The 14,428-nt window shown below is 38.8% G+C and overlaps 1 protein-coding gene across 1 annotated transcript in view; it reads right to left on the minus strand.

Annotated features, from left to right (window-relative positions):
* Positions 1-14,428, minus strand: part of ascc3 (activating signal cointegrator 1 complex subunit 3) — a 173,791-nt gene that overhangs the window by 153,428 nt on the left and 5,935 nt on the right. The window contains exons 3-4 of the mRNA XM_008279522.1: positions 9,391-9,541; positions 5,777-6,351 (exon numbers count right to left, since the gene is read on the minus strand). Of these exons, the coding sequence (XP_008277744.1) occupies positions 5,777-6,351; positions 9,391-9,541 (726 nt within the window). The remainder of the gene's footprint in view (positions 1-5,776; positions 6,352-9,390; positions 9,542-14,428) is intronic.

Raw genomic sequence — 14,428 nt, forward strand, 5'->3', positions numbered from 1 at the left:
CGCAAACAGGACTTTATCAGTGGATGTTTTTAATCACTATACTTAAATCAAAACATGAAGCAAAATATCTTTGTTCCTCCACTATTTTCTCCAGCATGAAAACATTTTAGCGAGATGTTGACTCCCACAGTGTTCTCTCACACAAAGACCAATGTTACATATACAGCCCAGTATTTGGATATGATCACATCATATGTTCTTAAGGCTCGATGTGACAGCAATTTATAAAAATTTGACTCAAAATCTAATATACATTTAAGTCAGTATGTGACAATGTGTGAATATGAAGAGCAAAGAGGTGAATATGCAAGTTAAGAAGACCTAAAAACAAACACTTATTAAGGAGACATCAAAGGAGGTCTGTCAAACATGGTGGTGCTTCTGTTATGGCTTGGGAAGGTATGACAGCCATTGGAACAGGCATACTGGCATTTATTAGTGATTGCACTGCTGACAAAATCAACAGGATGAATATAGGGATGCAGTGTGCTCTGATTTAGTCAGACGATCAAAACTAACGGGACAGCGTTTCATCAACCAGCACAACAACAATTTTAAACATACAGCCAACGCAACCAAAGTGAAGCAGTGAAGGTCCAGCAAAGCGTCATTAGAGTAAAAACAAAGTGTTTGTCAATGTCTGTGGTACCAAGAATGCAGCCAATCCCCAATTGAAGGACTTTCCACATCTAATTATTTTTTCTGTTTTTTTTAATCTACTTTCCATTAAATAGTTGTAAATAGTTTAACTTTATGTGTATCTGTTCAACTACTTGCAGGCATAAGTCTGCCTCTGGCCACTCATTTCAGGCAGCTTTGTCCTCCTCTCCTGCTATATACATGTTACCGTTTTCAAAATCCTCTTAGCTATGGGAAACAACACCCTCCAGGCTAGAGACCTACCACACTGAAGGTTTGGCGGCTGTGGATGTTGCAGTTCGACAGCTTTTTTTCCAAGTTGATTATCCAATTTAATGGCAGTGCTTGTTTCCCTGCAAATGTGCCACCAAACAATTACACCAATTACTATGTTGAGCTAACAACTATGCTAAGCTAATGATGTCCATGGCAATTAGGATTGGTTTAGGCAAATACAAAAACAACCCAGAGCATTTTTAAAATGTATTCTATAGCAGAATGACAATTAAATAACCCTTAGACTCTGGTGTACTACAGAATGGGGTGGCTAAATGAAAATATTTCCATATCAACATAAACCTGGTGTTAACTCCACAGACCTGTGTTTTTCAAATAATTGTAGCTGTCAGACAAAACAATGATTCTATCTGATGAAGAAAACAAGACAAAAAATACATTTAAAAAAATGTATTTCAAAACCCGACTTGAAAGTAAAACCGCATCAGCAGACCAACAGCACACATTTTTTTGTGTGTTAGGACATTGATAAAAAATAAATAAAAAATAAATAAATAAGCCACCAAAGTTCAAACTTGAAATAATCCCTAATAGTTGTCATTAACTTTTTTTTTTACAATTACCAAAAAATGATTAGAAAATATTTTCTTTATTTTATTCACTTTATTTTATTCAGAGTATGGTATTGATTCACTTTAATACTATCCTGTACACTGTAAAGAAATTAGCTTTCTAACAAATGCTGGCCTAAAATTTGACCTCATTTTTTGTATGCACGTTAAGTTGCTAATATTTCCAAGGAGCCTTTATTTCCAATAAAGGTCAAATCCATGCTGGAATTTGGAAATGTGTGAAAGGTCTGGAGGTAAAGGCCAAAGATGACTTGGTCTAATATCCAGGACATGACAAATCCAGTATCTGGCTAAAATGTAAAACAACAGCTGTTGAAGGTCAAGGTTATCGAATCAATAGGAGCCCCAAGATATTTAATGTATCACTGGGATATGTCAAACTTTATGTCACAGAAATACCACGATGAGCGCTGACTTCTCATTTTTCAGTTCTAAGTTGTACTGGGCTTGAAGCTACCTATTGACAACTGTCAGGTCTTTACGAGAAGTAAGAATGCCCCCTCACCGCAGTTGTTTTGATTCATCTGATAGTCAAAGTTACCATACTGCAAAACTGTGATGGACATTGAAGAAGGGTGGGTGACAGTGCAATCAGGTAACATGTTTCCATTGGCTGAGAAGTTAGGTGCCATGGTAAAGTTGGTACAGCTCTAAGAATCTGTATCTTGCTTCTGTCGTCATGGGCAATGTGAAAACACTGTAAATAAAAGCCCTAGTGAGGAATCAAGCGTACTGCTTCACAGAGATATGGCTATAGGTAAAAAGTCCAGATTCCATCACTACCTTTGACAGTTGACAGACAGTTTGGGTAGGCATGAATAAATTATAGGGTGATATTAACTATTCACAACAAATGGTACCATTATGAAGGACTGTTTCTGCAGCACGCATGGATCTGTTAGCGGTGGGAAAACAGCCATACCAAGGTGTGTCACAAAAGTTTCAAGACTGGTGTCACAAAAGATACAGTCAAGGAAAGAATTATTAGGCCACCCTTGTTTTCTTCAATTTCGTGTTTGCTTTAATGCCTGGTACAACTACAGATACATTTGTTTGGACAAATATAATGAAAACAAAAGTAGCTCATAAGAGTTTAATTTAAGAGCTGACATTGGCCATTTCCCATGGTTTTCTTGATAATAACCAGAATCACTTAAGTTCTTACATCAATGGCTATGGCATTGTACTGCCAAAAACAGTGCTTTTAGGCATTCCATGTTTTCTTTTCTATCTGTTTTAGTCACATGATACACACAGGAGTTAGTGCTTGATTGCATAACCATTGTTTTTGATGACTGTAGCCACGCGTCTTGCTCTCCACCAACTTCTGACATTGTTCTGCTGTCACAGCAGCCCATTCCTGTTGCACAAATTCAAACCAATTTGCTCTGTTTTGGGGATTGTGGTTCTCCAGTTTGCCTTTGATGGTTTTCCACAGGTTTTCAACTGGATCTTGATCTGGTGATTGAGCAGGCCAAGGCATGGTACCAATGTTCTGGTTCTCCATCCAGGCTTTAACTGACCTTGCCATGTGGCAAGGGGCATTGTCTTGTTGGAAAATCCAGTCATTGGAGGCAGGAAAGAGTTTTCCAGCTGATGGAAGAAGACTGTTTTCAAGAGTAGCCCTGTACATGACCTGGTTCATTCGCCCTTCACACAAGTGTATTTGCCCTGTTCCACCCATACAGAAACAACCCCAGATGGTCACTGATCCACCCCCATGTTTTACTGTAGAGGCAAGACAGTCTGGTTTGTAGGCTTCTCCAGGCCTCCTCCTAACCAGTAAGTCGGCTGCAGTGGGCATCAACTGAAAATTGGATTCATCACTGAAGAGAACCTTAGCCCAATCATCAACAGTCCAATCCTTGTGACCCCCAGCAAAGAGTAACCAGGCTTTCCTCTGCCTTCGGTTGATGAAGGGCTTCTTCCGTGCCCTGTGTGACTTCAGACCAGCTTCAAGAAGTCGGTTTCGAACTGTCCTTGCCAAACAAGTCACATTTCTCGACAGTGCCCTCTCATTTTAATGTCCCTGGAGGTCTGACGATGATTCTTGACACAGGAACAGATGAGTGCACCGTCATCTCATGGGGTAGAAAGACGTTTCCTGCCATGACCAGCTAGCAATTTGGTAGCACTATGTTCAGCTTGTTTTTTCTTGGTGTAATGAACGGCTGTCTTGGAGATCTTCAGTTTTTTTCACTACTAGTCTCTCACTCAGGCCAATTTCCAGCAGTGCCAAGATGGCTGCCTTTGTGGCTTCACATGATTCTTTTGTTTTAGGCATTATGTGAGAGCTGACAACTTCTGAGTTGTGCTTGAATGCAAGCAGGAAACCACTCTAGGCCTTTGCATGTGTAGTGCTGCTTATGAAATGAAATGGCCTCTTATATACCCTGGGGATGCAATTAAGCTTAAGCATGTTAAACACAACATCAAGTATTATGCAATCAGCTGCATTTTTTTGTCGTGTTCATTGTATTCTTCAGGTAATATACCTATAGTGATACCAGACACTAAAATGAACAAAAAAATTGAAGAAAACAAGGTTGGTCTAATCATTTTTTCTATGACTGTATATTTCAAACCCAAACTACAAACTACGAGTTTTCCCCTTCAGATGTTCAACCAGCATGTCTACAAAGAGATCCTGCGGCATTTGCTTCGTTCAGTGCGCAAGAAGAGGCAAGAGTTGTGGCAAGACAAGTCATGACTGCTGCACTATGACAATGCGCCTGCTCACAATACCCTGAGCATCCAACAGTTCCTGGCTGAGAAGAACATCACCATGCTGGAGCAACCTCCCTACTCACCCAACCTGGCTCTGTGTGATCTTTTTCCTCTTCCCCAAGCTCAAGGGGGTCATCAAGGGGACACGTTTTGAAGACGTGGATGACATCAAGATGGCTATGACGACGGAGCTACGGAGGATCCCGGAAGAATCCTTCCAGGAGTGCATGGCGGCATGGCAGAGAAGGCTGGGAAAGTGTGTGAGACTCCAGGGGGATTACTTCGAAGTGGAAAACTTGTAGTTTGTAATTTGGATTTGAAAAAGAACTTTTGTGACACCAGTCCTTGAACTTTTCTGACACACCTCGTATATACCACAAGTCGTTTCACATGCCAGCTACTTTGGCATCATCCACACTGTTACCATAACACTTTAGACTATAAACCTTAGTTCTTTCTTCATAACCTCCACAGATGTAAATCATGTGATACTGGACAAGACTCTTCTCAAGCTTTCTGCTGAAGTTGTATAACATCACAGCTTCCACAACTTTAGGTAACTGTTACAAAGCAAATTATCTGCAGCGATTAATAAAGTTTTATAATTCTTACTTCTTCTGGAGCAGCATATGAGACAGAACTTTGTGCTGCAAACACACTGACACTCTACAAAAGACAGCCATGCAAGGTTTAGCGGAGTTCATTAAGCTGGATTTACGGTCTGTAAACTTCATTTGGAATTGTCGAATAGCATTGGAAATCCCCTTCCTTTAACACCTTTCCAGCGTCACATAGAGGACATCTATGTCACCTATTGTTTGGTAATTCTGCCTCAATTCACCAAATATCTCATGCCAACCATCTTCTGTTTGACTGATTTTTATTTAAAGTGCTGAATATTGGTTGAGTGGATCATGTGTAAAATAAAGGGTCATAGTAAGAATTATTTTTTTTTTATTAAAAAATTCCAGAGGAGGGGTGGGGTTGCATTGTTTTCTTCACGCCAAGCTGTGGAGCAATGTTTGAAGTGCCATAACTTGAGTAGCTAATGTAGCTGGAGTCCTGAAATTTTGCAGGCTCACTGATATGTACATATGGTCTTCAACCATATAACCCTGCTTTGATAATAATACAAATAAGTCATATGATGGTGTAAATGTAGTCAAAAAATGTTCATGTTTTTTTCTATTCAGGTGTTCCATGAACCATAAAACATTTATTTTTTACCTGAAGAGGCAGAATATTTTCTCCTGTGATTACCAAGAGAAGCTTTAAAATTACAGAGTATGGTGCCAGTCAGAGGCTTACTTTCTAAGAAAAAGAAATGAAATGACATTTTTTGCATTTATGGTCAATATTAGGACAATCACATGTATGTCAGGTGAAACTACTCCAAAAGCTGTCCCAACTGGAAGAGTATTATAGTATTTTACTGGGCGAAAAGGAAACTCCTAGTGCACCATATGAAGATACTGTATGTTGTTTTTCCTTTAATTTGTCATTGGTCTGTATCTTGCGCTGCATTTACTTTTGGCACATACCTCATTCTGGAGCTCATCATCACACCTTTGTGAGGCCAGCATCTCAAACAGGGAGGTGCACAGCTCCTCTGGGTTGGATGAAATCATGTTCCCTCCGCTCAGATACTTCTCCACTTCTGTCTGAAGGATTGATCCATCCCCAGAGCTCAGAGATCTCCCTGAGCTGGGCACATCTTCCTCACTGGTGACCTTTTTCCCACTCTGTTGGCTGTTGAGGAAATTGATGAAGTCTAGGCTCGCACTCTCATCATAGATACTAGAGCAGGTCAGGTCCTCCAGTGGGTCCAGTGTGTAGCAATCATATGAAAAGGCAATGTTGCGTCCAAAACCCAAGCCTCGCTGGTTGTGACGGGAGCTCTGGGTCTGGATAAAGTCTTCAATTTGGGAACCACCGAGTGGAGCCACCAGCCGAGCCACACAGGCACAGGAGGCTTCAGCTGCTGATGATGGAAAGGGGCCAAACATCTGTTTTATGGCCCTGGTCTCCTCTGTGCCCACATGGTCTTTGTTGTGGAACGTCTCAAACAGAAAGACAGCTGCACTTTCAATAGCTTCCTGACCATGCTCAGTACCCACTGTTAAAAGAAGCACAACACAATTACACGATTATGTCAAGATTTTAGTGGCACAGTGAAGGAGAACTTAATAATGTGTGGACATGAAAAACATATTCAGGGAGCCTCCCTCAAGTCCATTTACTCAAATACTGTAATCAAATACAAAAAAGAGGAATGAACTGTGGCAAACTGTAGTACATCAACAAATAAAACTAAATAATCACTGAAAAGAAGAACAAATGAACAATTGAACCGAAGGTCTTGTTTATTGACCTTAGTGCAGCTGAAGAATCACACACTGTAGCCAATAACTCCTGTTAATAAAACAGTATCCTCCACTATTCAAAAACATTTATTGTACAGAGGTTTATCAAACTATTTGACCTGGTGTGTTACCATTATTTAATACATTCAGTATAATTCTGTCTCTGTCAGTGATGTTAACTTACATTGCTGGCACAATTCACTGAGAATTTAGAGGCAGTAACAAAACCACAAGGACTGAGATGCAAAAATGTGTTGTCGGCTAGGTACTCTTAGTTGTGGGCTCTGGTTAGTTGCCTACCTTGCCTACTGGTAAAGTCTAGCCCTGCCTACAGCAGAGATGAGAAATTTCAACAGAAGGGACAATTAAAATTGATGTACTAGTCATCATTTTAATGATGATGATTATTAGGATTGCTGCAACAGTCACCTTCACCTTTTCTATTATCATTACTGGTACCTAGATAGCGGTGCTGTTTTATATGGCCATTAAATCTGAGCTGTGCACTATATATAGTTCCAGAAAAGATTCAGCAGCTCTGAGCAGTAAAAGCTACACCATGAGCTGTCTGTGTAAGGCTCCTGCACCTCATTTAAATAATATTCCAAACAATTCATGCTTAACCAGAACAGCACTTAACAAAAAGGGATACAGAGTAATTGTCCAATTAGAGGAAAAAATGTCAGAGGGACAGAGGGAAAATAGAGTGAAGATGGTTGGAGAGGGAGAGGAAAGTGAAAACAGATGAAAAGGATTTAAACCAATTAAAATGGTCTAAAAGCATCAGACTTGTTGTTGTACGTAACCGAACAGAATGGTCGCTTTCATCCTCTCAAGAGTATGCTTAAGAACAAATTTTATTTGCATCCACCAGTCACAGGTTGAGCATGGCGCAAAGCATAAAGCAGTGGAGAGCACCGCTACAACAAATACTGTTTTTCTTAACCGATGAATAAGAAGCAAAAATACTGCCATGAAGGAAGAGGAAAAAAGCTAAATAAAAATCATTACAGGCTTTGACAAGAATTGACTCATGAAGTTTAGCTAGCATGTGAAGTCACACAGGAAAAAATATAGCATGTACATCATGCTCTTAAACACCTATTTCTATAACTGGAATACACATTATATATGTTTCACTGCTGGGAAGCATTTTCAAATTAGATGATAGCACCAAATCTTCCCAATGCATGGAAATCCAGTCTGTGCCAGAAGTCTACATACAGTCATCTATTCAAAATAGAATAGAATAGAATAGAATAGAAAAATACTTTATTTGTCCCAGTCTGGGAAATTACTGCAAAACTATGAACTAGCATTTCTAATGACTGAGAAGAATGGATTCTCCTGCCTCAGACCATGTAACCATGTCTACTGATGACCGCGAGCACTAACGATTACTTGGAAACACAAAAGACACGAAGGCTAGTGTACTGTACAACCAAGTCCAACTTTACTACTTCAATGCATTTGAGATAGAGTAGGCAAAAAATAAATTGGACTGGGCTGCACCAGCTATTTCTATACCGTTGAGGAAGGTAATGTTTAAAAGTCCTTGTCAAACTCTTTGTAACTACAAGCTAGTTTTAAGCTAGTGATTTACTAAATCAGACTGTCATTAAAATTTATTTGCTGCTCCATAAAAATCTCTATCTAAACATCAGAGGGAGAGAATATTAGGAGACCAAGTTATAAGTTAAAATTACCTGAAAATCTTTTGTAAATGTATGTATGACTGTTGTATTTATATACACACATGGTGAAACGTGTGGTACTAACCATGCACTCACATCCTCTGTTGATATTCAGGAAAACAGGCCTCCAGCAACTTTCCAAAGAAATGCTTTTTACATGAATCAATTTCAAACACTTCCCTGACTCTGACCAAAAGCAATGCAGAGTAGTTTCAAGAATAGCCATTGTGAATAGCTGCAAATTGTTATGCTTACAACATCAGACTGCAGCTTGTTATCATGTAACTAATGATGTTAATTCCACCTGTGTTTCTCTTGCTGCTAGGATGAGTCAATATGTATGCTGTAACAGTTTCACTGTGCTCCTTTAGGAGATTCAAGTCGCAAAGGGCTTCATAGATGAGTCTTTTCAAGGAGACATTAAAAAATTCAGCTAAAAACCCTTAAGCTCTTGATCCACCATGCCACTATACTGCATATAATGTACTGCAGACATGCTGTGTTCTCTGTTAAAACGATCTGCAAGCCATCTTCAGACTTCCAAAACTTCAGGAACCCTGCTCTGCAACATGGCAGAGATGTGTTGCCATGCTGTAGAAGCATTTTGAAGAGATTCTTCTACAGATCAAACTGAACATTTTATTACATGGAAATTGGTTGTTTATTTAGCAAAATAATTTTCTTATTTCGTTTTGGTTGAATTGTGCATTTGCCTGACACATCAATGAATGCTTGAGCATGACATACCTCCTATAATGGCAACAGCAACAGCAAGCAACTAACCTCCTAACATGCTCGAATGGAATCCTACCGAAGGCAGATTCACTTCATATATCCAGAAAATTCACAGCAACCCCATGGGTCAAAGGTTGGTCACCAAGAGTGGGTCAGTGCCAGAGACTTATTAGATGTCAACAGTGTTCAAATCACATTGATTTCTAATCGTGATTAACGTCTTAATTTCAATGGCTGATAATTGTACCATAAACATTTTTGAAAAAAAAAGGCAAAAAACATAACATAGCATTCTGTTATCTCTAACAGTGTTTTCATCAGTAAAACACAAACCCATCGAAAGAAATGACAATGGATAATTACCAATCTGTTTGGCAGCCAGAAGGAGACTCTTCAGTTCCTGACTGGCAGCCTGCAGCTTAGCTTTGTCCTGTTCCTCAGTGCAGAAATGGACTATCTTCTGCCATGTCAGGCCATCTCTGGCAAACCACTCATGTCTCTTTCGACGCTTGGCCTAAATTGAGTCACAGGGAGAAACACAATTACATTTCAAGAAAACAAAAACAAAACTGCTCTAATAATCACAGGTATCTTTAATTGTGCACATAACCTTGGATAACAGCAGTGTACTTGCGACTTAGCCAAAAAAAATATACACCAAAGAAATAAGGTTTGCCAATATATGAGACAGATATTCTACAAAAACAGGATGTGGGGCACTCAGTTACTGATAAAATGTGGTTCTTTCTATATATTAATCGAGACAATGTAACTTTGCATCGCATATCTTGACCCCAAAACGATTCTGATAAATCGCTCTGATAAAACTCCAGATACATGCCAGAAGTTCTGATGCTCTAAGCTCTGAATACCATAACGTAACTCAATGGTATCATTTAGAAACACCTCAATGATTGTAAATGTTCGAGATCAAAACTCTACATACCTGTGGGTTTTGGCATATTTTCTAAGACTTGACAATGAGTATTTTAACTGTTCTCACAGGCTGAGACTTATATAGACTGGACTTACATAAACTAACATGAATGTGATAAATGTTGGAGTGCCCCTAAAAGAATTTTGCAATGTTTTTTGTTTTACAATAGACATTCCAAGTTGACTCATTTTGAAGAAAGACCTTGATGAAACTGAATGATTCGGACTCCCCATGAATAAATACTGGATTTTATGTTTTGTTTTTTTTCTAATGTACTGGTTTATTTCAAGCAGCTTCAACTAGTGTTGGTAGTATCTCGGATAACATTTTGTGTTGACATTTCAATAGTGTTCCAAGTTTTCACAAGATTCTTCTTTCAATGGTAAAAGCCATTGAAATTCTTTGATAATGAATCTATGCAGTATTATGTTATCCTCTGCCAGGTACAAGGAGGGACCCTTAACTTCTTAGCCCCCTCTTGTGCAAATACTACAGCTCACTGTAAATAAAATGTCAGTATAAGTATTGGCTTTCTCCCGAAATACATTTTTATCCTTTCTTTAAGCAAATACTCAACAACGAACAGACCAAATGACATCCCTAAAGAACTAGGGATGGGTATCATGGTATAGAGGTTTTGGTACTAGTGCCATTACAATGCCAGATTTTTTTATTTTTCTGATACCAATTTTTAATGTCTCAAAAGTGCAGTTACACATGTATCCTCAGCGTTTTTGCTGAAGTCAGGTTATTGAGCTTATCCTTCTCTTCAAAAAAAAAAAAAACCCTCTCATTAAAGCAGTGATGTAATAATCTGAGCAGGTCTAACAGTTCAGGTGCTCGGGTCAGGAGACACATTAACACAATGACTCCATTACAATCAGCGTCTCCGTGTCTTTTAAAACTAAGCATTTTAACACAAGCTCTGAGATAATCTCAGGGTGACTCCAACTATCATTTCTCTGGAGAAGCACTTTTTCTGCTTAGAGGATTTCTCTAGAGCTGAGTCAGGTAAAAGTGAACAGCTGAATACCACTCTCAAGTTCATTTTTAGTCTCAGGAGGACATATGTGATCTGAGAAACTAATGAAAAGTATAGATACTTTTGATTTTAAAACAGGAATGATGACAAGGATGTTGGATGTTGACAAGGTAATAAAATCACAAAAAAACAACAAATGAAACACAGCTAGAAATAGATGAAAGTCAACCAGTGGTAGGACTACTGACTAGTGGACAGAGAGCTGAACTGAACTGAACTCTTTCTCAGAAACAGTTTGATCTTCATACCATGCATCCCTCCATTATGTATACACCACTTCATCATCACTAGGGTCACGGGGGACTGGAGTCAGGGTGAAGGCAGGGGACACCCTGGACAGGTCACCAGTCTATCACAGGGCTACACTTAGAGACAGACAACCAAGCACACTCACATTCACACCTACGGACAATTTAGAATCACCAATTAACCTCAACATGTTGTTGGACCTCCCACAGTCCAAAGCTGGAAAACCCGGAGACAACATGCAAACTCCAAGCAGAAAGATCCTGGGTGTCCTAACCGGGACACAAACCAGGGATCTTCTAGCTGCAAGGATCTTAATAACATCCAACTAAATTTTAAAGCGATTTTTTTGTGACTATCAGGATGTTCTGCCACCTAGTTTGATTCCAGAGATGCTTCACATGCATACATAATGTAGTTTAATTCAAATGGATGAACATGAACACACACACATACACACACACACACATACACACACATACACACACCTACACACACGCACACACACGCACACACACACAACACATCCCAGCAGCAGCAATCAAAATAGAGCACTGGATTTATTTGTCGAAAGTGTGTCCAGGTCTGTTACTGTCAAGTTCTTGGAAACATCATACAGATTATATTTATCAACAGAAAATGTATAAACCACTATTGTGTGGCTACAGCTGTATTAAATGTTTCCATATTAAAGGATCCCATTGCTATGTGTGCAGTATGAAGAAGGGGCAAGCTGTAGAAAAAACACAGTTTCACTCACTGGCATCACAAACTTTGCTTCATGCAGTCATGCAGCTGCTTTCAGAGAAAAAAAGCTCTGACAAACCCACTGCACACTACCTGCTCAGCACTAACCAGCTGCAGTAGCGACCAGATGGGATAGTGGAGCATATAGCAGCTTAAAAGCTGAGAGGAGGAGAGGTGAGGAGATACAGCATAATTTAAAGAAATAAAATCTAATAACTTCTGACATTTAAGAATGCATAGTTACTTGAACCAACACATAGCCATGAAGAACAGAACATAAGAATTACAGTCAACAACAACGATCACCAATTAACAATCTGTAGTCAACTTGTTGCACTTTCCATTTTATGTCCCTGTATATGTCCATCAATACATTTCTTTCTACCTCTGCAGTACAATGACTTATTTTGACTTTTATATTTTAATTAATTGACATTACTTTGCAGAAACCTGTTTTCTCATTGACATAAAAAAGGTCAGATTTTGTAAATTCTTGTCCAAATTGCCAAATTATATTGATCACAATTCAACGTTGAAAAGCAATAAAAAAAATTTTAAAAAAAGAATTTAAAAAAGGAAAATTTCCACTGGGCATGGATACTTACAGCCACTACATCCTTGCCCAGGAGGATCGAGTCAAAACATGTAAACTGTTAGCTTAAAATGTGACTCAAGTGCAAATAACCTACAGTTCAATTTAAAAGTAAGCAGTAAGGTCATACAATTTTGAAACATCTATCTGACATTAAAATAATATTGCACATGGCTGTACTCACTCGTGTTGTATAATGTATTTAGAGTTTCAGTGTGTGAACTGGTGACACATGAAGGAGGTGGCTGATTGCTGGCTTTGGAAATGCATTAAATCCTAATGATACTAAATATTTAGAGAAAATGAAAATCACAAACAGGTGTGCTCTGTCTCTTTTTGTGTACTCTGCAGCTGATAATAAATCAAGTACTGAAACAGTTTTGTACGAGTCAAGCACTGCATGCACTCATACTACACATGTGCATCATATATTGGGTGTCGTGCACTAGACATCTGTGTCAGGTGTATTTTAATTGCCAACAGCCAGACTTCCATACACACTATTTCTTATATGTGATTAATGTCGCACGAGCAGCGCTCTGTGCTCTAAATCTGTGCTATCTGGTCTGAGACATACTCCAGTCATTTCTTACTATATGCGGCAACAATTCAGGTGTAAAGTGGGTAAATGTTAGCACTGTTAAGCCATCAGCCACTCAAAGTCCACTGGCCATATATGCTACAATAGAGCCAACAGATTATCTACCCACCAGTGGAATGGTTCAAAAACCTGTTGAAACAGAGTCTACATTCGTGTTGTTGGATATTCCATGTATTCTAAATGAAAATATGAATTTTTCCCTGTGAAGAGGGAGACAGCATTGGCTAAGAGCCATACAGTGTACAGTAGTGAAACCTGTGTCATCAAAGATAAAATACTTCTGTGGCACAGCCAACATGAAAAATCACATTAGTTGTTTGCTCAAAGAGTTGGATGAAAAACAACCCGTTGATGCCAAAGATGAAACTTTTCGATGAATGTCAAAGCAGCCTACACTTCTTAAGCTGCTAGAATACTTTGCTTCGGAAAAAATACTGACTTCATTTATGTGACTGTTGCCATGATGGATATTAGTGATTTAAATTTTAGGTCACACATTTAGGGGGCACTCCAGCAATTCAAACCAGTTATTTTAGGGATTTTTTTCCTGTTTATTAAAGAGGCTTTTTTTTTTTTTTTTAAGTCTAAGCAAATATCCATGCTGATAATGGTGTCGGCAGTGATATCAGCTGGTGTTAAAGATCTAACTAGTTGAGCATCACAAGCATCAAGTGACACACACTAGTTTCTGAGTAAAAAAAACAATGCCTGTATATTTCTTACTTGTAAATTAAGGGACCTCTGTTTGCATGCATAAGTGTGTGTGTGTGTGTGTGTGTTTCTTATTTTGGGTAAATCACTGAAACCCATGAGTCTTTGTCACAAAAGAAAATCGCAGAATTTTTTCTTTCATAGATTTCTAATAGATCTTCTGGAAATATGCCAAAATCTCTCAGGACAAAAATATTCAAACAGCAACTTGAATGATCAGTTTTGGTGATGTAGAAGGCTGAGTTAATCAAATTTTCTTAGATGCTGACTCTTCTGAGCCAACCTAAAGAGAGCCCCTTTGATACACTCATTGTACTCAGCCACAAATACTACAGTGGGAAAGTCTAAGGACCTCAGCAAAGATCAGAAAAAGAAAATCATTGATTTGAACAAGTCAAGTAAGTCACTTGAAGTCATTTCAAAACAGCTCGAATCCCCAAATCATCTGGGCAAATAATTATTTGTAAGTACAAAGTGCATGGTACACTTGTATCATTGTATCATTGTCTTGGAAGCAAGACGCGA

This window comes from Stegastes partitus, unplaced genomic scaffold, assembly GCF_000690725.1.
Source record: "Stegastes partitus isolate 25-593 unplaced genomic scaffold, Stegastes_partitus-1.0.2 Scaffold162, whole genome shotgun sequence".
In the NCBI taxonomy this organism is placed as follows: Eukaryota; Metazoa; Chordata; class Actinopteri; family Pomacentridae; genus Stegastes; species Stegastes partitus.